General features: G+C 47.5%; 2 protein-coding genes across 2 annotated transcripts; both read left to right on the top strand.

Moving 5' to 3' along the window:
* Positions 1 to 3,298: 3,298 nt before the first annotated feature.
* On the top strand, positions 3,299 to 6,628 carry LOC101771384 (beta-1,4-mannosyl-glycoprotein 4-beta-N-acetylglucosaminyltransferase). The gene is made up of 2 exons (XM_004952915.4): positions 3,299 to 3,840; positions 5,081 to 6,628. The coding sequence occupies exons 1-2, from the start codon at positions 3,778 to 3,780 to the stop codon at positions 6,185 to 6,187; spliced, it is 1,170 nt and encodes a 389-aa protein (XP_004952972.1). The 5' UTR covers positions 3,299 to 3,777; the 3' UTR covers positions 6,188 to 6,628.
* A 4,819-nt stretch (positions 6,629 to 11,447) lies between these two features.
* On the top strand, positions 11,448 to 14,855 carry LOC101770994 (NAC domain-containing protein 73). The gene is made up of 6 exons (XM_004952914.3): positions 11,448 to 11,796; positions 12,652 to 12,790; positions 12,907 to 13,093; positions 13,181 to 13,686; positions 14,158 to 14,475; positions 14,573 to 14,855. The coding sequence occupies exons 1-6, from the start codon at positions 11,789 to 11,791 to the stop codon at positions 14,624 to 14,626; spliced, it is 1,212 nt and encodes a 403-aa protein (XP_004952971.1). The 5' UTR covers positions 11,448 to 11,788; the 3' UTR covers positions 14,627 to 14,855.
* Positions 14,856 to 27,030: the final 12,175 nt, after the last annotated feature.

Here is a 27,030-nt window from a genome sequence, read left to right as displayed (position 1 = left end):
TGGTGGTGGTGGCTGCCCAGTTGCCCACCAGACCACCACGGCCGCATAGTACTTGCCTGACGGTTTCCAACGGGCAAACCTCGTTCAGTGCGTTGCGTTCTAAGCTAGTTTAACAATATCATATCAGATGTTCGAATGCCAATTAGAAGCACTAAATATGAACTGATTATAAAAATAATTGCAGAAACCATGTGCTAATGATGGATTAATTAGATTTAATAGATTTTTCTTACGAATTAGACTTCATCTGTGCAATTAATTTTATAATTAATCTATATTTAATACTTCTAATTAATATCTAAACATCTGACGTGACAGGTGCGGATATCCAAATGGAACCCTCTCCAACTCCAACGATACAAGCTTGCTGCTAGCCCAAACAGCAGGAGAGAGACGCACGCACGGGATAGCAGACGAGCTTCGAATAGCGCGCAGTGAGAGAGCTGGGTTTCGGGACTTGTGCGAGCGCTAGCGTAGCGATTTTGTCACTGTTCATAGCAGCGCTAGGGTCTGTTTGATAGCCGGCGCTAAACTTAACATAGTGTTAAAATTTAGCACTCTTAAATGAAGTGCTAAAGTTTAGTACTTTGAGCTATTTGGATATTGTGTTAAAGTTTAGCATTTTTGATAAAAAATGACAATATTACCCCACATTTACTCCTCTTAAATTGCAGCGGAGGAGTAAGAGGGAAACAATGGTGGGAAAAAGTGGAGAGGGGAATCACTTTTAGTACTATTAGTACCCTTTAACACCCCTTAGATGTGCTAATGAAAAAAAGATGTGCTAAACTTTAGTACACCACTTTTAACACACCTGTTTGGATACCGAAGTGTTAAAAGATGCTAAAAATAAGATGCTAAAGTTTAGCACTCCGTATCAAACACAACCTTAAAAAACTTTATGAGCTAGAGCTGCCCGTTGGAGAGGGCCTAACGGTCGCGGCCAGGTGGGCTCTCACCGCTCGCGTTAGATAGCCAAGCCGGGTGTACTCGTAGTAAACTTTGTTTTTGAATGAAACAGCGAAAAAGAGAGAAAACCTTTCGAACTCAAACATGTGAGCCACGATTTGAGTTTTGGCCGAGAGTCCTGGAGTGGCACGCAGTGGCCGTTTGGGGCAAAACCAAATGGATCGGAACAAAAGGGCACAACTCTCTTTTCCCCCAAAATACACGGCAGAACGTGCTCCTTCGGCCACTCGCTCGAAATCCTGTCCCCGACAACGACCAGCAATGGTTTGGCCTGGCCGGAGACAAGCGCATGCCAGCGTACGCTGGGAGGCCTGGCCGTTGCCGGATCAAGCCGATCTCACGGTTTTTGCTCGTCGGCCGGGCCGGGCGTACGCCATTTGTGCTCTTTTCAGCATGTTAGAGTAGTTCGGTTTGCAGGCTTCCTCCACAGCTTTTATGCAACAGAAGGTAGTTGTACAATATACTCCGTAGGAATGAATCTTAAAAAAAGAAAGAATATAGGAGTGATTCCTACTATTCCTACGGAGTAGTTGCGAGGAGAAAGAAAGAAAAATTATATTAAATGAAAATCTAAAAGACAAAAACAACAAAAGAGCCGGAGAGAGAGAACTATGGCTGCCCGTGCCAATGGATATCGTTTGAAAAATTGAGAGATTTTTTTTTAGAAAGTGGAATTATGGAAAATTAAGCGATACGATTTCCCTTTAATAAAAGAGGACAACACTGCGGTCCTATAAGACTCTACAATTTGGTTTTCTTTGCTACAGAAAAACGTCTCTTTCATATTTATGATCTTGTGTTTGGAGATTTGTTTTCTGTACAGTCTTGTAAGCTATTTTTGTGCATACTAATTGAAACGAGTCACCATAACAGGACCTTATTTGCTAAGTTGTATAAGCTGAATTATAGGTCATGGGTACTATTGTAAAAGACCACTTAAGGCAGTTTATTTGAAATTACCAGTGATCACTATGATCAGATAATGCTCTTTTACTCTACTACCTTTGAATTATAATCCAGTTTATAACTTTGAATTATAATCCAGTTTATATAATCTGCAAGGGAAACATACAGGCCCCAATGCAGGCCTGCCCATGGTACGAACAAGCTAGTAATTGGCTGGCTTTGAGGTGTACTTGGCGTCCATCACTGTTGTTCTTTCGCTCAAACGAGACAAAGCGATGTTGACACGTTCCTCTTTCGGAAACGCAAAGCTGAACCTAAGACGCCACTGAAAAGAGTGTCTGCGTGTGCGAGAGAGCGGGATAATTGATCTATTGACTGACTTTCTGGAGGACTTGTTCAATGGGGCTTTTCTTGATTTAGCTAAACCATAGCCAACCGAGTAATTATTTTTCCTAGTACCTGGCTGCGATAGAAATATTTAGTAGAGGAAAATATCTCCAAGAAAATCCAGTGCAAAGCATATGTTTGTACTACGTATGTTGTCTTGCACTTGCACTAGCGGATTTAACAAGGCGAATATATGGCACGAAGCAAAATGTAAATGTCGCGTGCAAATTCACATCGCAGCTCAGATATTTTGGAATTGGAAAGCTTTTGTACGGTAGATCATAAGCCACTAGTATAAACTATTTCCATCAAAAGTCACCGGATAAAGACATCAGACGCGGAGAAAAAGACCACACGGTACTTCACATGATCCGTCATCATTTGATCACACGACCTCTTATCAAAAGAGGCAAGGAAGAAAAGGGAAAAGAAGAAGGAGGAGGAGAAAATAACACCCAGCACTGCCAGAGCACATCAGCAGCACCCAGGAAGCATCCTGGCGCGGCGAGAGAGATGCCCCTCCTTGTCATTACATCTCAGAGGGGATCCTCACCATCATCTCAGCTCACAATCCAACCTGCACAACAAGGCTGATCAGCGTGAGCTGGAGCCTGATGCCGAAACGGCCAACCGCCCAGCCCCAAACATGCCCGAGCTCGAATTGCATTCACACCAACCTCTCCTAACCGAAACGGCCAAGCCAAAGGATAAACAAGAGATGCAAGAGATTTAAAAAGTTTTCAAATCCTATTTTTAAATCTATAACTTCATCAAATAGATATCTTTAAAATTCACAAAAAATTCATTCTTCAGTACAACTATCTGATTAAAGAATTGGGCATCGCTTTAAGCAGATGGTGGTGTTGGATTGTTTTTAAAAAAGTTAAAAAATAAAATAAGCAGAGATGGTGGATGCCCCTAGCACGAGGACAAACAAAGACCAGCTCTCCGGCCGCTTCGGCCAGCCACGCCAGCACAGCACAACACGCCCACCACCCCCCCTGCCCCAAACGGCTATAATTAAGCGGTTCCCGGAACCCCTCCCCGTCTCGCATCGCAAAACACTTCGCCGCTCCTCGCACAATCGCATCGCATCCATCGACTCGTCTTTTGCGCTTCCGCCCCCGGCGCTCCCACGAAATCCCGAACGAGCCCCGGCATCACGCGGCAAGAAGAGGAAGAGGAGACCCGGACCGAGACGCGAGCACGCGGAAACCTCGAGGGGCCAGGACGCGAAAAGGGCGGACGCAGCCACGCGCGGCGGCGGTGGTCCGGCGGTGAGGGCTCTGCTCCCGGCGGCGGAGTTCGGGGTGAGGGCGGAGGAGCCGATCGTCCGCGCCATTGGGGCACACCCGCGCGGGGGGGAAGAGCGGGAGACGCGTGCCGTGTTGACCGGCTCCGCGACCGGCGCGCGCGGTTCGTGCCTCAGCGCGTGGCCCTCCGTACCCGCGGTTTCGGGGTGCGCCTGACGCGGCTGCTGATTCCTCCTTCGTCCTCCTCGCCGTCCCCGGCGCGATGGAGGCCGGCTACTGCAACCGCAAGAAGACCGACATCTGTGAGGGCGTCTGCGACAACGAGGTGAGCCCCCGCTCCGGCCAGATCCGTCTGTCGCTTTCCCTCCCGCACGCGTGTCTTCCCCCCGGCGGGTCGCCTTGTCCGCGCGGGGGAGCCGCGGTCGTGGCGGCGCCTGTCTCTTCCTCTTTCCGTGCTGTTTCAACACGTTTTTGCTCGTCCCAAAACCGCTTGCACCAAGCTTTGATCACTCCAACAATTGCTCGTGTTCAGCCTGCTATTTTGCTAATCTCAGTTGAGTTTCGATTTCGGATTGGGTGCCGGTGAGATTTTCCCGAGCCGGGGGATCGCGGGTGCTCGCCAAATTGCTTCCCCGGCATCTTTCATCTGCCGCGGATGCTGGGGATTAGTTGACGCGAAAGAAATCGGGACGCCTGGATGCTTCTGGCTGGGCTAGAATCTCTAGACCTGGCTTAATCCGCCTGTCTGGCCTAATCCCGGAATCTCTCTTTTCTTTTCGCCATAAAGTTTCCAGCTTTTTTGAACAATTCCCGTGCAGATGGCGAGGGTTCATGCCGCAAAAGTAAAAATTACAGGCTGTTTTCTTTACTAAAAATAAATAAACTACCTGATTGCTTTCCTGTTGGTGGATCTGCACCAGCCTATCACTGATAAAGATATTATTTTTAATAGAGAAAATGCGCATATTCCACCGGTCCACCGGTTACTTCTTTAATCTACTGCACATGCATTATTTTGGTTGCTGTTACACGGCTGCACATTCACGGCGGATATTTTAGAAGCGCGTGTCCTCAACCTAGGAATTTGTGATGGCTGTGATGTTCCCTATGTTCAACGGTTGTCTTCATGGTGCTATGTCAGTAGGGTATTTTTTTTTTCTTCTTTCTGTTCCAGCTTTGTGTTTGAATAATTGAAATGCTGCGTATGCGCTCATATAGCCTTTTTATTTACCATTCTCATGCTTACTGAATCAGTAAATTTTCCTTTCTTTTGCCTAGAGCTGAAATTTTTTATTTGTTGCCAAATGCCCCTGGCTGCAATGCATTATGGTTCCTCCCTTTTTAAGCTCTACTTGTTGAACTGATGCAAAAAAAAAAAAAAGTGATGTCCTGACACTGGAGTTTCAAATAATCAGCACAGTTACAGAATATGCAGTTCATTAGAGTTAATATAGTAACATTGTGGATCTCCTTTTATTATTTGGTTTTAAGTCAATTTGTGCCTTTTGTCTGATATCTATTGCTGCCTGTCTGACTTCTTATTTGCTCCCTGAATTTGTTTGCAGTACGGTTCAAAGTCAGTTCTGAGCATGACAAGGCTGAAGTGTGCACTGAGGGGATTTGATTTGAGGGCTCTTTTGATCCTACTGATCGGTGTTCCTATTCTGATCTTCGCCATATACGTGCATGGCCAGAAGGTGACTTACTTCCTCCGACCGATATGGGAAAAGCCCCCAAAGCCCTTCACAATACTTCCTCACTACTATCATGAGAATGTCTCGATGGGTAACCTCTGCAAGTTGCATGGATGGAAAGTCAGGGAGACTCCACGCCGTGTCTTTGATGCTGTGCTCTTCAGCAACGAGCTTGACATTCTTGATATCCGTTGGCACGAGCTGAGCCCATATGTATCAGAATTTGTGCTGCTTGAGTCCAATTCAACCTTCACTGGCATAAAGAAGGATCTTCACTTCAAGGAAAACCGCCAACGGTTTGAGTTTGCTGAATCACGGTTGACCTATGGTATGATAGGAGGAAGGTTCGTGAAGGGAGAAAACCCGTTTGTTGAGGAGTCATATCAAAGGGTTGCTCTGGACCAGCTTATTAAGATTGCTGGCATCACAGATGATGACCTGTTGATCATGTCTGATGTTGATGAGATCCCAAGTGGGCATACGATCAACCTCTTGAGATGGTGTGATGACATTCCTGAGATTCTTCATCTCCAGCTCAGGAACTATCTCTACTCATTCCAATTTTTACTCGATGACAAGAGCTGGAGGGCTTCAGTACACAGATATCGGTCTGGAAAGACCAGGTATGCGCATTTCCGGCAAACAGATGAGCTTCTGGCTGATTCAGGGTGGCACTGCAGCTTTTGCTTCCGCTACATAAACGATTTCATCTTCAAGATGAAAGCCTACAGCCATGTTGATCGGATCAGATTCAAGTACTTCCTAAACCCGAAGAGGATTCAGCATGTGATTTGTGAGGGTGCTGATCTTTTCGACATGCTTCCTGAAGAATACACATTCCAAGAGATCATTGCCAAGCTGGGGCCTATTCCAAGCACATACTCCGCCGTTCATCTCCCCGCCTATCTGCTGGAGCAAATCGATCAGTATAGATATCTTCTTCCTGGCTACTGCATGAGGGAAACTGGCAGTGGCTAGGCTGCCACTCTGGTTTGCATCATGACCTGAGGTGCAGGGACGTTGCTGGCCGATGTCCCCCAGGAGGAGGAACACCCTGCTGTTGCGGGGTTGTATCTGATGCGATTGGCTGACTTAGTTGAGTGATCGCTTGGCTGCTGGTTGAGTTCATATGAGATTCTGTACCCGTGTAATTCAAACCTTGGAAGGCCCTGACAGCAGCATGGCTTCGATGCTGCGTTCTTGTTTTGCGGAGAAGCTCAGCAGTGTGTGTGCTTATTTATACCACCTGAGTTTTTATTCATTGCTTCCATGATTGATATATGAACTCTTAACTATTGTAGATTTCATACCGAGCGATATTTCAGATTCTTTCCTTTTCTCTCTCACTTCGTGCTGTACAATACAATGTCTTGACTTACCAGATTACTGACAGTGGCTTTGAGTTCTTGCTCTTGCTCTTGTACATCGTCTCCTGGTTCCCATTACTGACAGTTGCTCTGAGTTGTTGTCCATGTACCTCTACTCTCTGAAGTCTGACATGTCATGATGGAATTGATTCTAACCGACACGCTGAAGTTCAAACTTTGGTCCAACAAAAAAAAGGCTGTCTGGTGGATTTCCTAACAAAAAGGGTTTTGGGGTTCCTTTTGACGGTCGTTCCAGGCTGGTAAGATCTCCGTAGTGTCAAATCCTAAGACCGTTTGGCAGGTCGAAATTGGGTAACCCATCTCGAGCTTTGTAATGGTCTTTTTAGCGTTTGCAAATGATTTGTTTGTTTGTTGAGCAACCTGTGAGAGGGCGGGACGGGGGGCCAGGGCATGTGTGCGTGCTCCTGGATGGAGTTGAGCTGGTGGGAACAGGCTGTTCCTGTCGGGCGTCCACCTCAGCCAGACTTGGCAAACATGCTGCGAATTGGCTTGGTCGTGTGGCCTGTAGCCCTGGAAACAGACCCCCCTTCCAGTGCTGCGGCCCTACGCGCCTTGTGTGCCTTGCTGTATCCTCGTGCCTGCACTGCACGTTCCTGAACAGTGGTCCAGATGAGAGAGGTTCTGAAGCTGCTGAGAGATTTCGGTTGCGCAGAGAAGCCTAGACTGAACTGCGTAAAATCTCGATACAGCAGCAGCTCGTTGTATCTGGGGTGTTTGGCCAGTATCACGGTGACACCCAAGTTTTCGGCAGCGTGACGTGGAGCTATCACGAGCTCCCAACTGGCCGAGCACTGAGATATTTCGTGCGATTTTTTTTCTTCAATAATAGGATACGGTACGTACCAAAGATCTCAGGCCCTTACAGTTTGAGACGTACGACGCCGATAAGGACAGTACAACGCGCCGTCGCCGCTGGATCGCTGGTCCGAGTAGAGTTAGTTGCAGTTGCAGTTGCTCGCGCCAAATTTCCACGGACGACGTACGCGAACGCGACAATCTACGCGTACGGGCAAGTGGGTCGGAGCCGTGTACAAGCGCAGCAGATGCGGCGTCGCTGCCATGCTTGACCTGGCCACGAGCGCCGCGGCATGTCCCGGCCACCCGCTCGACTCGATCCGCCGCGCCGAGCCGCCCGCCCCCCAACGGATAACGCGCGGGCGCGGCGTGCCTCGTTGGACCGCTTCGTTTCCTTTGGATGCGAACGCGCGTACGGCGCCTCCCTCGCGCTGCTTCTTCGCCGCGGGCGGCTCCTCCTTGACCTCGCGCGCCGCCCGTGTCGCCGTGGCCGGGTCCCCGTCCCCATCGCCGTGGATCCCGGTCGCCCGTCGACGCAGATATCGTTTGACTACCCATCCCCGCGCGCGTGTAGCCCTGGTCGTCGTGACGTGGCAGACCAGGAAATGGCTCCGGACTCCGGAGCCTCCGGTTAGCGCTCCGTCACGCGGACGTACTGCCGCGACCGCTGTTGCTGGTTTGATTCGGTTCGCCTGCGCCCGTCACGTAAGTAGAACCCGAGGCAGCTACGCCTGACACACGTCATGTATTTCATTCGTGTGGCCGCTTTTGGCCGATTCTTCAGAAACTTGGCAGTTGGACCATATCAGGGCAGCATGATCCGCGTGGGGAATTTGCAGTAGGAGAGAAGAGGGCGGGCAGCGTCAAATTTCTTCCCTGCAATTGGAAGCTTAGGTCTTGTTTAGTTGCTAAAGTTTGGAGGTGTCAAATTACTGTTACAGCACTGTAGCATACTGTAGCGTTTCGTTTGTATTTGTGAATTATTGTCCAAACACTGACTAATTAGGCTCAAAAGATTCATCTCGCAAAGTACAACAAAACTGTGCAATTAGTTTTTAATTTCGTCTACATTTAGTGCTCCATGCATGTACCCCAAGTTTGATGTGATGGAGAATCTTCTTTTTACATAGTGTCAAAGTTGGGAGTTGGGGGTGAAGTAAACAATAGCTTACATTACAATAAGCTGCTCTGTTCGCTGCGGTCCTACTCCTAGCTAATCAAGTGCATGTAGCAATGCTGGAGTGTTGACCTGCCCGGTCGTTTTCAGGCCGTGGTGCGTCCAGCTTAGGCCTGCAATGGCTGCAAATCTTCGCTTTCTCTGCAATCTGCATTTATTAAGGATCGCTTGGGAGTGTTGACCGGCTACCGAGTCGTTCAACCGCACGGCCATCCGCACACGCAGCAACCCGTTGGTACAGCACGGCCGGTGATCGTAGCCCATCCTTTTTTCCCCTTATGCCTGTGTCAACCTTTTTTATGCACCGGTGCAACGCTTTTCTGAAGAATCTTCGCGACCGGGTTGAGCTGGATAGGCAGGTCTAGGTGTATTAACGTTAATGAACGTCCCTTCAGACAGACCTACTACTACTAGCTTCACACTGTTTTGATATGCTGACCAGGATCGATCAATCGATCGATCGGGATGCAGGGTCCGTTTTGGAGAGGATGAAAGGAACAACCTGAGGGTAAGTTACGGAGGTGAAGACAAGGGATGCTGGTGAGAACTTGTTGGGAAGCAGGTTTTCGTCCTACCGAAAGTGCACTGGACCGCTCGCTTCTCTCGTCGCTTGTGGATGGACTTGCCAAAATCATAAAACGCCGATGCCACGCTTGTATATATTGCGGCAACAGTAGAAACTATGCTACATGAAAGTGAAACTTAGGGAGTGTTTGGATACCTGACTAAACTTTAGTTTCTGTCACATCGGATGTTTGCACACTAATTAGCAGTATTAAGATCCCCTTTGGTAGGGTTTCGGCTGCGGCTTCTCCACTGGTAGAAGCCAAAGCCCTACCAAACAATCTTAACCAAAACGGCTTCGGGGAAGAAGCCCCTCCGAACCCGCTCTCTAGAGCCATTTGACGAAGAAGAAGCCCAAAAAATCGGCTCCCCGCGGCTTCTTCCCGTCGTTCCCACCCTTGCCCTTGGGGAGCCCGCGGGTGGAGGTGAAGGGTGTGGTGGAGGCGGTCTGGCGGCGCGATGGAGGCGGAGCAGCGAGGTGGAGGTGGAACGGCGTGGTGGAGGTGGCCTGGCAGCGCGGCGTGGCACTGGAGGCGGAGCGCCGTGGGAACGGAGGCACAGCGCGGTGGAGGGCAGGGATGACGGCGCTGGGGCGGCCGGTGATGGAGCGGAGGCGCTGGGGCGGCTGGCGGTGGAGCGCGGCACTGGAGGCGTTGTGAGTGGATAAGGTAGGCGGAGGCGTTGCGAGCAGATAAGGCTGGTGGAGGCGGATAAGAATTAAAGGAAAGAGAAAAAAAAGAAGGGAGAAAAAATAAAAAGGAAAGAAAAAAAATAAGGAAGGGTATTATGGACATTTCATATTTTTATCCATGTTACTCATCTAGGAGAAGCCGTTTTGCCAAACGTTTTTCCATCCAGACTAGATGAAGCAAAAAAAAAGTTGTTTCATCGAAGAAGCCACAGTCATAACTGTTTTAGCCACAGCCGCAGCCTTGCCAAACGAGCCGTAAATATAGTCTAATGATAAAACTAATTGCATAAATGAGGGCTAATTTGCGAGATGAATCTATTAAGCCTAATTAATCTATGATTAGCCTATGTGATGCTACAGTAAACATGTGCTAATTATGGATTAATTAGGTTTAATAGATTCATCTCGCAAATTAACCCTCATTTAGAGCAACTCCAAGAGTACTCCAAAAAATTCTTCCCCAAAACTATATATTGGGGGTTCTTTCAAAAAAAGTTTCCCCAAAAAACATATCAATCCACAGCAGATCGCTAATAAATAGCCCCCAATATTTTAAAACAGGCCACGTCATCGTATTGGGCCATCGGAAGGGATGCGCGAGCGTGCGGGAATCAGGATTGGGGGAGGAATGCCAACGCTAAAATATACGCGGTGGTAGGCTGTTTTTTAGCGTTGCTAAAAAATGGGGGAAGGTTTGGGTGGACTGTAGGAGTTCGTTTTTTCTCTTTTTTCCTAAAAAAAAGTATTGGGGGTAAGATTAGCAGCCTCTTGAAGTTGCTCTTATGCAATTAGATTAGTTCACATTTAGTCCTTTTAATTAGTATCAAATATCCCATAGGATCCGAACTAAATATGATCCGAACTACTGCCTCTATCCTAAATTATAAGTCGCTTTGACTTTTTTATATGTCTAGATGCATTGCAAAGTGGATGTTATATGCCTAGATGCATAGCAAAGTGGATGTACTAAAAAAGTTAAAAAGTCAAAATGACTTATAATTTGAGACGGAGGAGTAAATATTAGTCAGAACCCGTCATTTCCCTCGTGACAAATCACAAATGAGGTCACTGTCTCCCCCTTTTCCAAAAACAGGAAAAGAAAAGGCCGGAGTGAGGATCCAGTCAGCCTGTGCAGATCTATCACTCTGACAGCTGAGTCATCGTGGTCGAGTCATGCTGTTGCAGTGTTGCTGTCGTCTCGCTCCGCGGACGGAGATGGTCAGTCACAATGTTCATACTCAGATGGATGACGAAAGGGTGGGTGTTGTATATTTCGGCCCAATCGTAGGCAAGCTTACGGTCCGAAGGAGCTGGGCCCATGGCGGCGATTGCTGAGGAAAACGGGCTAGTGGGCTCGGGCTGGCCTCGCATGGCACGACCTAGGCCGTGCATTCGGACGCGGCCCACGGGCACGCCATAACAAAAAAGTGAAAAACAGCGGAGCGGGGTTGGACATGGGCCCCGCGAGACCGAACGAGCGCTCTCGCTCGGTTCCCGTGCGCGGCTTGCGAAGGAAGGAAAGGGAGGGGGAGAAGGAAGCTGCAACGGTCGCTGGCATTACTGCCGTGGCAGCAGCGCTCAGGGTTCCCGAGGCAAAAAGCAGGCGCGGGGCCTCAGAAGCAGAGACAGAGAGGAAGACGGGACAGGCTCCGCGTCTCCCGGCCCGCCAGCGCGAGCGCATCGCCTTCCCGGTTCCCGCCGCGCCGCGCGAGCTTTCCCGCCTTCCTCCTACTGGGAGTGCGAGGCAGGGGTGTATATTTCCTCGGCGAGCCAGCGTGTGGGGGCCAATCCAACCGCGCACGCGATCGGGCCGAGCCGCGCCGCGCGAGGGGGGAGTGCAGAGCAGAGGGAGCGGTAGGCACCCAGGAGGCACCGTTCCGCTGTCGACTGACCGCGCCGCCGCCGCCACGCCGTCCGCCTCCGCCTTCCGCGGGCCGTGGGGGGAGCGGAGCCCGCGCGCATCCATGGCGAGGTACTAGTCATCCTCTGCGCCACCTTCTTTTCCCCCTTCGACTTCAATCATGATCGTTAGGGCTTGCTTGCTTATTCGATCGCGCGGTGCATTTGGGCTCCTCGGGTTTAGTTGGGGTTTTTAGTGCTGCGACTGCGAGGATTCTTCCTTCTTCTTCCGTGTCCCGTCCCCGCGCGCGGCCGCGCTAGATGATTGCGGCTTCTCGATCGCGTCGGGGATCGGTTCGATTGGGTTGGATGGTTTGCTATTGCTAATGTCGGCTTGCCTTGGCGAACGCCGAGGGGGGGTTCAGAAATTTTGGATAATGGGACTTATTTAACATTTGCATTGGATTGGATTGAATGCCCCAAATAGCAGGTAGTGCCGGTGGTTGGCATTAGCTAGTACACAGCTTGGTGTACCAGAACATCATGATTTTACTTGATGTAGTAGCACTAGTACACCGCATCAGTTAAATTTGGGTGTGATCAATTTTGCAGCCATGTCCAGAGTGGGGATAAGTGGGGGAAATAGAAGGAACAGAGAAACAGAGCACACGAGTGTTTACCGTACTGCCCTGTCATGTGACCAGCACTGTAGTTAGAATATGCTAGACTAAGTTTCACGTAGTCTCAGCATTTGTGTGGTTCAGTTTATTCCTTGCCACTGGAAGTCCAGCCACCAAGTAGTTTTGGCAGGGCTTCATTTTCAAGAACAGGACACCAAATCACTCTGTTTTTTTTTTGTTACACACAGACTACTAGCTACAAATTCATACATTTCAACTAATTTAGCTTCGCTGCCTTCAAATTCTCTTGTGCAAGTACTTGTGTTGTGACCCAGCACCAATATGACAATATGTCCCTTTTGTTGCAGGTCGTGGCTGATAACTTGTAGGGGAATTGCTAAGAAGATAAGATACACAACTCCTAGTGGTAATCACAGAATAAGCGAATTGATTGCAGAAGCACGGAGGGAATGTCCGAACTGCAGTCATGTCATTGATAACAGTGATGTAAGTACATCTGTTCTATTTAGATGAGGGACAAGGGAGATTTGGCTTTCCACTCATTCACTTGAAGCTGTTTTACATATTCTGAGCAAGATTTTGGTGCATTTCAAATTCTGCAGGTTGCCATGCAGTGGCCTGGGCTGCCTGCTGGAGTCAAGTTTGACCCATCTGATTTGGAGTTGCTTGAACATTTAGAAGAGAAAATTGGTCTGGGGGGTTCGAGGCCACATGTGCTCATTGATGAATTTATTCCAATTATAGATAACGATGAAGGAATCTGCTATTCACACCCTGAAAATCTTCCTGGTAGGTAACTATTTCTTAAGATTTGTATTTCCTTATGAATTTGTTGGGGTATACATGTTCTGAATTTGGTTCTGATTGACCTTGTAGGTATGAAAACAGATGGCAGCAATGCTCATTTCTTCCATAGAGTTTCAAAAGCCTATGGTCGTGGCCAGCGCAAGCGTCGAAGGGTCATAAGCTGCAGTAGTGATCACACTGTTACTGATGAGCATGTGAGATGGCACAAGACAGGGAGATCCAAACCCATATATGACAATGGTGTTAAAAAAGGTTGGAAGAAGATAATGGTGCTGTACAAAACTTCACATAGAGGTGAAAAACCTGATAGAGCTCACTGGGTAATGCATCAGTATCACCTCGGACAAGAGGAGGATGAAAAGGACGGGGATCTTGTTGTTTCCAAAATCTTCTGCCAAATAACAAATAAGAGTATGGAAGTTTCTGAAACAGAAGCTGCTTATGACAAACCTGATGCATCTGCTTCTGTGATTGGTCCTAAAACTCCAACTCCAAAGACAAATGCTCCACAGCCACGTCTTGCTAATAATAGTCCATGTGAAACAGAGCAGAATGTTTCCATCCTGCAGGATCAGGTAACTCATATTAACTTCTTTTGGGATTATTGTTATGTACAAAAACTGCTAGATCAAAGTATAAACCAGTTTTAGAAAATGCACAAGCAGGCATATGTCGAGTTGAAATTGGAAGTGGTTTGTACCTAGCTATTTGTATTACCTCCCACTAAAACCAATGGGGAACTAGTACTGGTGATCTGGCAGAGATCAATTTATAACCATGTTTCAAAATCAGCACACAACAATACTTTATAGATTGAAGTACATAATCACCTCTATCAGTATCCTTGAAATTTATACTTTTTTGAACAAATAGGCATGAGATTGTGCCTATTTCACTGATAGAGAAGGGAGCATCCGGGAAATATGTACACTATGTTTTTGACATAATAGATAAAAGCTTATATGCTTGCAATTTCCGTTGGTGCATTGCCAAAACCTTGTTTTCATGACCATGTCCACTACTCTAACTTTGTGGTTTCGGTTCAGCTACTACTGCAGGATGAGGGAGAGCCTATCATTCCTATTGTTAGCCTGGAGGATGATGCCATGAACCCTGCATGGTGTGCAGGAGCTGAAGAACAGCAGGCTGTTGGAGGGGCATCTCGGGCTCAGCTGAACCTAGACGAACCTCTGCTTTGCCGTGAAGACCCGAATTCCTTAAATGACGAGGCATTGCTTCCCATGGACTACCCGATTCTGTCCCAATGCAGGAACGAGATCCTTGACAGGAGCCTGAACACATTTTATGGGTTGCCTGATCTCCATAATGTGGATCTCGGAACGCCTCCAGATCTTCAGCTTGGTGTAAGCTTATCCTTCTGGTGTTCCTTGTGCCAATATGTTCGCTAATTGCTCTGACAAATCTGATCATGTTTTCTTTTTCTCTTTCGTCTTGAGACAGGACTTGCAGTTTGGTTCTCAGGAAAGCCTTGGCAGCTGGCTGGACCGCATCTAGGGTGATAGCAAGTGTTAATTATTCGCTCCAACTGCTTGATCGAAGAGCATGTTTTTGCACAGGATATGATGGTACTCGGTAGCAACTGTTTTGGGGCTTACACAACATAGAGATTGCATGCTTGCACTAGTGATGTATTGTGTATTCGTGTTGAGCCATCAAACTGTATCAGGAAACCAAGAACCTCTCTCTCTCTTTAGAAGAAATGATAAACCTTTGACATCTGACCATCACAAAACTGAAGGCCTTGAAATCTAGTTGCGTGTTCTGTGACGACATAGCTGGTGCAAACCTGCATTGAAGTCTGTTGCGTGTTCCGTGACATGGTTGGTGCAAACCTGCATTGTTCAGTGTGTTCCTGCCTTCCTGGCTGTTGCGAACCTGCATTGTCCAGTGAGTTCCGACAAGGGAAAACTGAGGAGAGGATTGTTCAACATGCGTTGTTCAGTGTGTTCCAAGTTCCAACAATGGAAAACCGAGGAGCCAGCTTCGCCTAGTCATACCTGTCACATGGCCCGTCGTTTATAGCCCATGTGGCTTTAATCGCCATACCTGTCATGGTTTGTGATCCCTTTTCGTGCGCATTGTACTCCTATGCGTAGTGCTCCTTCCGTCCCTAATGAAGCTGAGTACCGTTCCAGTAACAATTCCGGCAAGATAAAACTAGGACGAGATTTTGTACGTGAATATTAAAAAGGAAAAAAGAATTGTAAGAGAGGGGTGCCTTCTGTGAGCGAGCCCATGCTCCAACCGGTGGTGGCGCTCTACACCCGAGATGCTCATGGGCTTACTGGGGCCCATGAAATAGCAAAACTGATTGATTGCGCGCAAGCTGGCTCATCCGCCACGCATGTAACTTTAACGGGCCGCCTCGCCTGCTAGGAGTGCCTGCCGGCGGAGATGCACTTAACAGTTGCTCGCAAGACGCTCAATGGTAAGATCGTTACAGAGATTTGCCTGCTGCCACATGCGCGCGTTCTTTCCTCACACCAAAGAAGGGAGTATAAAATATTCGTTTCTTTCGGGTAAGTCACCAGCAACATGGGCTCAAAGCCCACAAACCAGCCCACTAAGCTAACTATTTCCATCCGAGGCTGGAGTCACAAGGCGTCCACCATGACGCTCGGCGAGGAAGACCAACGGGGAGGTTCTTTGTGTTGGCCCGAACGCGGTAAAAGATAGCGGTTTGGTATTATCATTAACAGAAGAGGATTCGTTGGCCTTCTTTATTTTCTGTTTGGTTCTATATAAGTTCGTTTTGCTTTACAACGAGAGCGGCGGAGGCCCTGAAATTAAATGGGCTTTTTTCGGCCCACGCTGGACGGGATTTTGTTCGTGAGGTCCGCGACGTGAACCGATCCGGGCTCCCGTTTCTCCGCCTCGCCAAGTCGCCATGCGCGCTTGGGCAAGTGCCGTCTGCAGCCACACGCTGCCATGCCCGTCTTTGGGTTGATCGCTGTCCTGTCACGATCTGTTCTCCGCGACGTCAAATACTCCGGCGGCGGCTGCAGCCCTGCGGGCCACACGTACGGTCGCGCGAGCTCACCACAGGAGCAACGGCGGCGGTGCGGAGCCTCCTTGCACGGCGGCGACTGCTCGTGCTCCGGGACACGGGGAGACGGCCACGCACGTACGCCCCGGACCAGCTGCTGTGAGCTACAGCGTTTTGCGTGCAAGCGCAGGCGGCAGGGGCCCCTTGGGAGCTCCTGTTCGATCCGGCCGCCACAATCGACCATCCTGCAGCTCAGTTTTCTTGGGGACCGACGGGACTACGACCCATCGCTTGTAAACACTGAGCATTCGTCCAACACGTTACTATCGGATAACTTTTCGTTCAGTACTAACGCGTGGTGTTAGTGCCGGTTATCACCTGCAGTGTCACCGGAGCCTTTGAGTACCAGTTTGGAATTTTAGCCAGTACTAAATGACGGTATGTGGACCGCGTGGCTAACAGCTAGATTTCCGAGGAAGCTATTTAGTACCGGCTCAGTACCGGTTGGTATCTTCAACCGGTACTAACATGCAACCATTTAGTACCGGCTAGACCCACCAGTTGGTACTAAAGGTAACTCTATAAAATGAGCTTTTTCTTCCTCCCTGAGCCCGAGCTCAACCATTTGACCGAGAGCTCGGGCTTCTTCTTCACTCGACCTAGGGGGAAAAGGTTAGCAACTCGATCCCTCCTCTCATGTTTAGTATTTTATATATGTTTTATGTTTTGTAGCTAGAATGGAGAGTATGTTAGCCAGGATGAGGAGAACGGAGAGTTTTTTAGATTGAGTTTTACGTTACAATGGAGTATTTTTTAATTTTTAGAATGAGGAGAGTATTTTAGAATGAGAAGAATGAAGCGTTTTGTAAAATGAGTTTTATGTTACAAATGAAGTATCTGTTGATTTATTAGAATGAGGGGAGTATTTTAAAATGAGGAGAATGGAGTATTTTTTAGAATGAGTTTTATATTACAAATGGAGTACTTGTTGATTTATTAGAATGGGGAGAATGGAGAGTTTTTTAGATTGAGTTTTATGTTAAAAATGGATTATTTGTTGATTTTTTTATTAGGAGGAGAGTTTTTTAGATTGAGTAGAATAGAATATTTTTTAGAATGAGTTTTATGTTATAAATGGAGTACCTGTTAATTTATTAGAATGGAGAGTATTTTATACTGAGAAGAAATAATTTATCTGTAAACAAATTTACTCTATTTTTTCACTACCAAGTTCTTTATCTAATAGGAAGCCCTCAATTTTTCACATAATACGATGCGGATGGACCGGCAATGGATGTACCATCTCCGCTTCTCCAATACCAGAGAACAGTATCTACACATGGCATGAATGTGCTTACACTATTCTCTGGTACTGGAGGATTGGAGGTGGCTCTCCATAGACTTGGAATTCGCATGAACAATATGATTTTAATTGAGAAATCCGAGGTGAACAGGAACATTCTAAAGAGCTGGTGGGATCCGACGTATTGATATTAGTGATTGAGAAAATAATGTTCTACCATTATTTTAGGATTCTTAACTCCGTGAAGTCCACTGTATGAAGCATTTTTCTTTTTTTTTCTCAAACTAGTGAATGATATGTATTTGATAAAATTTTGTAGGACAAAATGCCAATACGTCGCAACCTTGAACAAAATGTCCCGTCGTTTCCCTCGAATCCTCTAGCACAGCCTGCTGGCGCTTCCTTTCCCGTCGGTCATGAACCCGTACCCATTACACAACTGGACTTACACCGAAACATGATACTTATACCCTTTGTACTCTAAACTGATTTTATTACTCACTACATCGTACTAATATTTTTTTTATAATTTGTATTGGCGCTTGTTTCACCAATCGAGTGGTTATGACAAGTAATAATTAACGTGACTGAACAAGCTCCTATGGTGATACATGAGCAAACGAGTCCGACATAAGGAAGATATGTGGTTTCTTTGTCCATTAATACTGCAGGCATGAGAGCAAAGACTTGGTCAAACAAATATTATCTATGTCAATTCTGTTGTGCGACAACAGCCACATGTTGCCGCATGTAGTGCTGTGAGGCAGGCACTGATCCAAATAGAACGTCATACAAATAACATATTTCCAAACTATAGTTACTAGAAGATTAGAAGATTAAAGCGTCCGAATATGATGAGCCGGACGTCACATTGTTAGTGTTTGAATACTAACACTTTTTTTGTTGCCATTTGACTCAAGGATGCACTGTATAATAGCTTCATACACGCCGACCAAAGTCTAAAAGAAGTCCTACGTCAGGTACTGGGGAACATTGGCTGGACATTCACAAGAGCTGACCCGGGTCGAGTACGTGGCGGTTGGCAAACTGACATTACCTTATCATCATCCACGACTTCAGTGAGAATATTTGGAGAGACATTCCACATGCCTTACAAGGCTAGGGATATTATGCACTAGATTATGTCGATAGGTTATTAGGAATCGACATTATCGATATTAATCGTAGATTGTATGTTGCGATGATTAATGAGCATGATGTGGACAATCTTAGGTTCTATGTATCTCATTTATGTAAGATTTAATATGTATGATGAATTTCATATGTAATGTACTCTAGTTAATATTTGTGATAATTTTTTATCTCTACTATTTCATATACACACATGTGACAACCTTGTCGATTGATATCTTTTATTAGAATTAAGACAGTGTGCGCGGGAAAGGAAATTGCTGGCTAGGCAGTTTTAGCTCCCGCCATTTAGTAACTTTAGTACCGGTTAGAAGCCCTGCCCAATACTAAATGGAGCAATTTAGTACCGGGAAAAGGCTATTACCAGTACTTAATGCTCCAATTTTCTGCCCCCGCCATTTAGCACCTTTAGTACTGCTATAACCGGTACTAATTGTCCACCTACAAATACTTCATCTTCTCCAAACACTTAGTAGTTTCTTCCCTTGCAGTTATTCCTCCCTGATGCGCCACGTCCTCCCCACCGCCGATGCCACCTCCTCCCGATGCACCGACTCCTCCCTCCAGCCCCGTGGCGCCTCATCCTCGATGCGGCGTCTCCTCCCTCCATCCTTGCGGCACGCCATCCCTGATGCGCCGCCTCCTCCACACTGCCAACGCCGCCTCCTCACCACTACGCCGGCTTCTCCCGACGTGCCGCCTCCTCCCTCCATCCCAGTGGCGCCCCATCCCCAACGCGTCGCCTCCTCGCCGCCGCCTTCTCCCTGTTGGGCCGCCTCCTTCCCGCTGGACTGCCTCCTCACGATGCGCCACCTCCTCCCTACCCCCATCCCCGACGCCGCCTCCTCCCGACACGTCGCCTCTTTCCCGATGCCGAGGCCACCTCCTCACTGCCACACTGCCTCCTCCCCGAGCACCCTGGTTGTTTTTTTTCCTTTTTTCCATTTTTAATCCATGCAATTGCAATATGATAATAAATGTGTTTTGATTAGTTATTATAATGTACATGAGATCTAAACCAACAATTGTAAATTTCTATTGATGTTTTGCGGCGTAATTACTATTGAAGTTGATGTTTGATTGCTATTAGTTATTTTGGACAATCTTTTATTCTTAGCATTTCATGAATTATGATGTTTTATGGCGTAATTACTATTGAAATTGATGTTGGAAGAATAATGTATCTTATTTCAATTTTATTTGGATAGTTTGGGCTAACTATGGCTAATAGAAGTTCTTTTCACCGTGGTGGTGGCAGCCGTGGTGCTGGCGGCCGTGGAGACTACATGTTCATGGAGCCGTTGTCTCGTTGTCCAGGAATTCACTTCCCTCATGGCATCATTGACTTGCCACAAGGCGATCGAAGCAAACGATCAGTTCCCAATATAGTAATATTCTTTCCTTCTTGTAATTGATTTTTTACTACAAATGAATATTTTCTAAATTAACTGACATACAATGTAGATTATCAACACAATTAGATGGCTCAAAAATGTTGTCGAAGATTTAGGTGGTACTTCTACTGTAGTGCAAACCGAGGTTGTTGGTGAATCTCAATTTAAAAGAGTACACATCCCTTTTCAAGTACCTGTTTGAGAAACAGATTTCACCTCGATGTCACCAAGAGAGGCCATCCCGATGGTTTCAATTGCTGCATGGGGTCAAATAGCACCAAGTAGGGTAAATTTTGAGAGGACTGCCGTGGAGGTCTGCCTACATCAGCTTAAGGATCATGGGAACTTTGTGCCAGACTTGTCATATTTTCAGATAAAATGGTTCGAGGAGAGAGAAAGCAATGTGCTTGTGACTGCTGAGAGGCTTTGTCGGCTTAATCAACATGACATGGTATGCAACATTCTTTTATCATTCTTTTAATTTTAGTTATGTGACATATTTGAACTTTCATAACGTTATTATCATCTTTTAGGATCTCTTTGGTACAACCAATGCGGCAATGAACTTTTGTGCGATTCTGGCCTAAGTCTTGGATGTGTTGGATTTGACTTACATGGATGGAAACCCCATATTCACCATAGATCGGAAGTTCCAGGCTCATCTCACTTTCTACAGGCCAAATCAGTTAACCTCTCCATTGTTCATGATTTATAGTAGTGTATGTGACCATCCATGTGAAGCGAAGGAGAGTGCACTCATCCGTGCTCTAACTTTTTTTGATGAAGTTCTAAGATGGGAAATTGGAGACCTCAACTATGTTCCATATCTAAGGAAGTGAAGCGAGTAGTACTATGAAATATGTAACTTGCATGGATGTACCCCTACCCTTTCTTATAGATTTGAACTTGTTCTCTCTAAGAACTTAGTATTGATGTCGGATTTGGTGTCCGGCAGTCCACCAGGAGGTTACCCAGGTGGTTTATTTGTATGCGGGGGAGATCATAAGACCAAAAACTCAAAGGTGACACAGGGGCGTAAGGTTTAGATAGGTTCAGGCCTCCGGAGAGTAATGCCCTACATCCTGTGTTCTTGTGGATTGTATTGCTGATCGCAGATGCGAAGAGTTAACATGAGGTGGGATGAGTTCCCCTCGGGGGACGCCCCTACCCGCCTTATACAGGCTAACGACTGAGGGTTACAATAAAATAGGATCTAATCCTAGTCAGTTGTTACATGGAAAACAATTTAAGTCAGTTTACAACAAGTAGCCCGTGATATCCGGGCTGAATTGATTTGCCCGACATCCTGGCTTGTGCTCCACGCGTCTTCATACCTTGGCCCACACAATGTGGGCAGGTGGGCCCACCTATCAGGGCCGACTAGTATCCTGGTTGGTGGGGACCCGTGAGCAACCTTATCCCTCAAGCCCCCGAGCGATGTGGAGTTGAACAGGAACCTGACGGATGCGCAACGAAGCTTGTAATGTACTCAGGTGAAGGTGTGGTGTTGTCATAGTGATGGAGAGGCTGCGCAATGCTCAAAAAAGGAAGAAAAATTGAAGCTTTCATAGGCATATGACCAAATGCGCATGGCTATGACTGCTGAGCTCCGGGATGTTTGGCATCCTGTAGATCAAAGGGAAGCACGTGGAGGGTTTCGCAAGACGCACTCTATATGGAATAGCCCCCGAGCATTGAAGAGATTAAAGTAATTAGTCCAATGGTCAAGAATCTGATGTATTACTTCCGTCATAAAACGGATCCAAATATAGTGCCCAGCCCCCGAGCGCGAGTATTGGTGGAGCCAAGGAGGCACACTAACGTAAAATAGGTGCTTAGCCCCTGAGCGTGAGGACTGACGGAGCGAAGGAGGCACGCCAACTTGAGATAGTTGCCCAACCCCCGAGCATGAGGACTGGCGGAGCTAAGGAGGCACGCCGCCCTGAAATAGTTGCCCAGCCCCCAAGCGCGAGGAGTGGCGGAGCTGCGGAGGCACACCGATCTGAAATAGGCACCCAGCCCCGGAGCGCGAGGACTGGCGGAGCCAAAGAGGCACGACGACCTAAGATAGGCACCCAGCCCTGGAGTGTGAGAACTGGCAAAGCCATGGAGGAACACCGAGCTGAAATAGGTGCTCAGCCCCCGAGTGCGAGGATTGGTGGAGCCACAGAAGTGCACAGACTTGAATACGGCACCCAACCCCCAAGCACGAGGACTGGCGGAGCCACGGAGGCACACCAACCTGAAATAGACGTCCAGCCCCCGAGCGCGAGGATTGGCGGAGCCAAAGAGGCACACTAACCTTGAGACAGGTGCCCTGCCCGAGCATTGAAGCGATTAAAGTAATCGGTCCAAGGGTCAAATTTCTTATCGTTTAGTAGCTGAATTATTAACCCAAAGATGAAGCGCCCAGCGCTGGAATGCGAGTCATGGTGAAGCCAGGGAGGCACGCCGACAAAAAATAGGGCGCCCAACCCTTGAGCACGAGGACTGGCAGAGCCACGAAGGCACGTGGACCAAAGTAGGACGCCTAGTATCGGTGTTTTATACCCAGCAACCTACTGAGGGGTATCCCAAGGTAGTAGATTGGTTGGTAGGGGAGCGTCAGACTTGGAACTCGAAGGTAAAAATGAGGACACAATACATGAATTTATTGAAGTTCGGGCTGCCAGCGTAGCGTAATACCGTACGTCCTATTTGGGGTGTTGTATATTGTGCCCTGCGCTTGGATGTTGTTTGGTGTTGAGGATTTTCTCCTCTGTTGTGGTTCTATGAGATCTTCACCTACTAGTCTAGGGACCCCTGCCCTCCTTTATATACTTCAGGGGGTGGGATTATTAGTCGGTTATAAGGTAAGAGTGCTAGTAGGATTACATGGTATGAGTCCTAATAGGATTACAAAGGAATCCTAGTAGGAGTCCGTCTTCTTCCTTCCTTTGCGGGTACTGGGGATCTATCCCGACAAGCCCCCGAGCGCTTCATAGCCGAATGTAGCAGTCTTCAAGTACTTTTCAGATCCTCATCGAGTAGTATTAGTGCTCCTCGAGTACTTTGTCTGGCTGAATCTTCAAAGTTCTTCAAAGTTGCCATGAGGCTATGGTGTGCTCAAGCCCTTGATCGTCTTGATTTTGTAATCTTCATCGTGGAATGTGATATGGAGGGCAGCGGAAGTCGAACTGCATATGGATTAGCCTCTGAGCCTTAGGTTGAATCGAAGAATCAGGCTGAGAGTCAATAAAATCTTGAATCTTCATCTTTCATCTTGAAAAAAATAACTGTTGGGTATAGCTTATCAATCCGAGGGTCTTTAGTCTTCACGCAAGTCATCTTTCGAGTAGTCATTTAGCATCCAGACCCTGAGCTTACACACCAGGTGAGCCATAGAAGCCACGTTGAGTAGTTATTTGACGCTTAGCCCCTGAGCTTGGAAGCTAGCTGAGCCACTAGAGATATTTTGAGTAGTGATTGGCGCTTAGCCCCTGAGCCTGGGAGCTAGTGGAGCCATTGTTGGTACACTGAACGTCCTGGAGAGTCATCGTTACATTATGTAGCATATTTGTAGAATTTGGAACTACTGAAATTTTTTCATTGATGAATATAAATGTTGGGTGTCATGCTCTTGTTTCGGTCATATTTCTCTAAGTAGTTAGCCTATTACGTTTAGGCTCTCAGTCCCTATTTAGCCATTGCCGCTGCGTGTGAGATCTTTGTCTCGTGTACGGGTACTAGCATTGCTGCTACGGACATCTTTGTCTTGCGTCCTAGCGTTTAGGCATGACAGAAGATCCGAGGCTTTCACGAATTGAGGCATGTTCTGTTCGAGAAAGTTAGTGACCGCTAAGAGAAGACATTTAAAATAAGTAGTCGGTATTGTGACAAAAAGACTGTGCGATTGCGTGTAAAGTAGTCATTAAGACTTCTCTGCCTTTTGGCGAGGAGAGCGCGTGTTTGCCGCGCATAGGATTTGTGCCTCACTAGGGTGTAGCTGTTGTGAGCCTCCAGTACTCAGTGCACCAAACTTCATCACAGAGCCTCCTAATTCGATGTACCAAGCCCGTGGTAGAGCTTCCGGAACTCAGTGCACCAAACCCATGGTGATAGCCTCCGTAATTCGGTGTACCAAGCCCATGACTGTCGGCATCATGCCCTAAGAGTAGTCGGTGAAGTGTAGCTCTGAAGGGTAATTCCATCAAGAGGCATACACAAAATAAGTAGTCGGCGCATTCACAAACCATGTTGAAAACAAGTTAGAGAAACATAATTATTAAAAAAGTGACTTAGCTTGATTCATGAATGATTGTCGATGAAGCCACGACGGTTGTTGATGAAGCCGGCTAGTCGGAGTTGATTCCGACTAGTTGTCCACGGTATGGTGCCCGCCCTCGACTAGTTTTCTAGTCGAGATGAGTAGTTGAAGTAGTCATTAGCGAGCTGACATAGATGTCTTGCTCTTGTAGAAGTAGTCAATCGCATCGTCGAAGATTTGTTGGTGTTGCCATGCAAGCTAAAGTCCTTCTGGTAGCTTTTTGGTGTGCGCATAGCTGAATACACCATTGATTTCCAGTGCCAGAGGGAACAACAACAGTTGTTTCTTTATTTTGATGCTTGGCGTGCTTTTCCATCTCCGATCAACAAAGTTGGTCTCCACTTTGAACTCGACTAAGGAAATCGATTCCCTTTAGGATTCCATCTTGACGCCATCCAATTCTATTCCATCTTGATCTTGATGATTGGAGACGATCAACGGTAGGTGAATTGCTCCACTCCGCACTCCGTTTCGAATTCCAATTCGGCAAGATTAGATGCTAGCTCAGAATTAGCCTATCTGGTGACTTCTCCTTGGACTCCGATGCAGTTGCACACCGAGTCGTCAATTGGATGCAGAACAACGTTCTTGTCTTGTAGAGTAGATTGATCTTGATGAGGTCCTCCAAGCTCGCCCGATGATCTCGACGATCACCCCTACCTGGAGCACCAGATGTTGGTGTTTTATACCCAACAACCTACTGAGGGGTATCTCGAGGTAGTAGATTGGTTGGTGGGGGATCATCAAACTTGAAACTCGAAGGTAAAAACGAGGACACAATACACGAATTTATATAGGCTCGGGCCGCTAGAGTAGCGTAATACCCTACGTCCTGTTTGGGGTGTTGTATATTGCACCCTGCACTTGGGTGTTGTTTGGTGTTAAGGATTTGGTCCTCTGTTGTGGTTCTATGAGGTGTTCGCCTACCGATCTAGGGACCCCTGCCCTCCTTTATATACTTCAGGGGGTGAGATTACTAGTCGGTTAAAAGGTAGGAGTAGTAGTAGGTTTACATGGTATGAGTCTTAATAGGATTACAGAGGAGTCCTAGTTGGAGTCCATCTTCTTCCTTCCTTGCGGGTACTGGGGATCTATCCCCGACACTCAGCCCTTGAGCGCGAGGACTGACGGAGCCAAGGAGGCACGCTGACCAAATGTAGGCGCCCAGCCCCTGAGCGCGAGGACTGGCAGAGCTAAGGAGGCATGCCGACCAAATCTAGGCCCCCAGCTCCCGAGCGCGAGGACTGGTGGAGCCACGGAGGCACACCGAGTCACCTTCCGCCCTGAGCCAGAGATGTTGGCTGGGCGATGGAAGGTGCACTGAGTCGTCTGTGGCACCAAGCCCTCGAGCCTGGGAGCCGGTCGAGCCATGGAAGCATGCCAAGTCGCCACCCACCCAGCCTAGGTCGGTTGAGCAACGGGGGGCACGCTGAGTCATCTGTGGCGCCCAGCCCCCGTGCCCGGGAGCCAGCTCAGACATGGAAGCACACCGAGTGTAGGGATACGAGGTAGGCTACGCTATCCCAAAACAAAATTTTCTACCGTGTAAACCAAGAAAACTGCCGTATATGGATCACGAGATTACCACTAGACGCGCAGATGCAGAAGTTGATGAAGCGTGTCGGGGCAGTGTAGTCGATCACACGTCGCCGCAGTGTAGTCGAACACGTCCTCGTCCAGCAGGTCCTTAGCAGCTCATCCACGTGCAGCGGCGTCTTCCTCGTGTGCCGGCTTGTCAGGTTTCTCGTCGGCTCGTCAGGTTCTTTGTCAGAGCTCTCATGTGGTGGCTCATCCAAGTGTTGCAGATGCAGCACCTCCAAGGTATCCGAACGTGCGGGGAGGAAGTGTCGCAAGCTGGACTACTAGGTCCGCGTGTTGCAACAGAGGTGAGAGCGTGGGAAGGGGCACAGCTGTGGTTTGGCCAAAAAGGGGTGAACCCTAGGGCGCCCCCACCCCTCAATATATAGGGGTTCCTAACGGGCCTCTGGGTCTGAGGCCCATTAGTACTCCTAAACCTGTTCTAACTCAGATCATATCCGAATTGGGCTTCCAGCCTTTTAAGTGTGTGACCCTATAGGTTCGTATACGTATAGACATGGCGCGAGTACTCCTACTCGCCCAATAGCTGGTAGCGGCGTCTAGTAAGACGTGCCAACTCCTATACGCACACGAAGATCATATCAGACGAACCATCACAACATCACGTACATGCTATTCCCTTTGCCTCATGATATTTGGTCTAGCTCCAAGCCGACCACTCTTTCTCGATGCTATGATTCGAAATCCCTTTCTAGGTTAACTCTTAACCTCACGTAGCATGGCCATGCATTTTCGGATCCGATCACTCGAGGGGCCCAGAGATATGTCTCTCAAATAGAGAGGGGCAAATTCCATCTTGACTGACCATACCTCAAAGCATGCTTCTTGGCAAACCCGAAAGCAACCTTTATAACTATCCAGTTACGATGTAGCGTTTGATAGCCCCTAAGTAAGTCGATCCACATCTTGAGTACATGCGACAATCTCAGGTCTAAGGACAAAGCGTACATGTTGTGTAAAGAGAGAACTACATCTCGTGTTGGGTTAGTCCTAGCACATATCTCTACACGTGCCCACATTATTAGTTTGACATCTTTATGTCCATGACTTGTGAAATATAGTCATCAACTAATACATGTGCTAGTCTAATATTCATGTGTGTCCTCACATGAACTCCGACTAGGGATAACTTTTAGAATAACCATACAAGTAAAGAGT

This window comes from Setaria italica, chromosome I (genome assembly GCF_000263155.2).
Source record: "Setaria italica strain Yugu1 chromosome I, Setaria_italica_v2.0, whole genome shotgun sequence".
NCBI classification, from domain to species: Eukaryota; Viridiplantae; Streptophyta; class Magnoliopsida; order Poales; family Poaceae; genus Setaria; species Setaria italica.
Note: the sequence above shows the minus strand (reverse complement) of the source record. Positions and strands in the feature narration are given on the sequence as shown.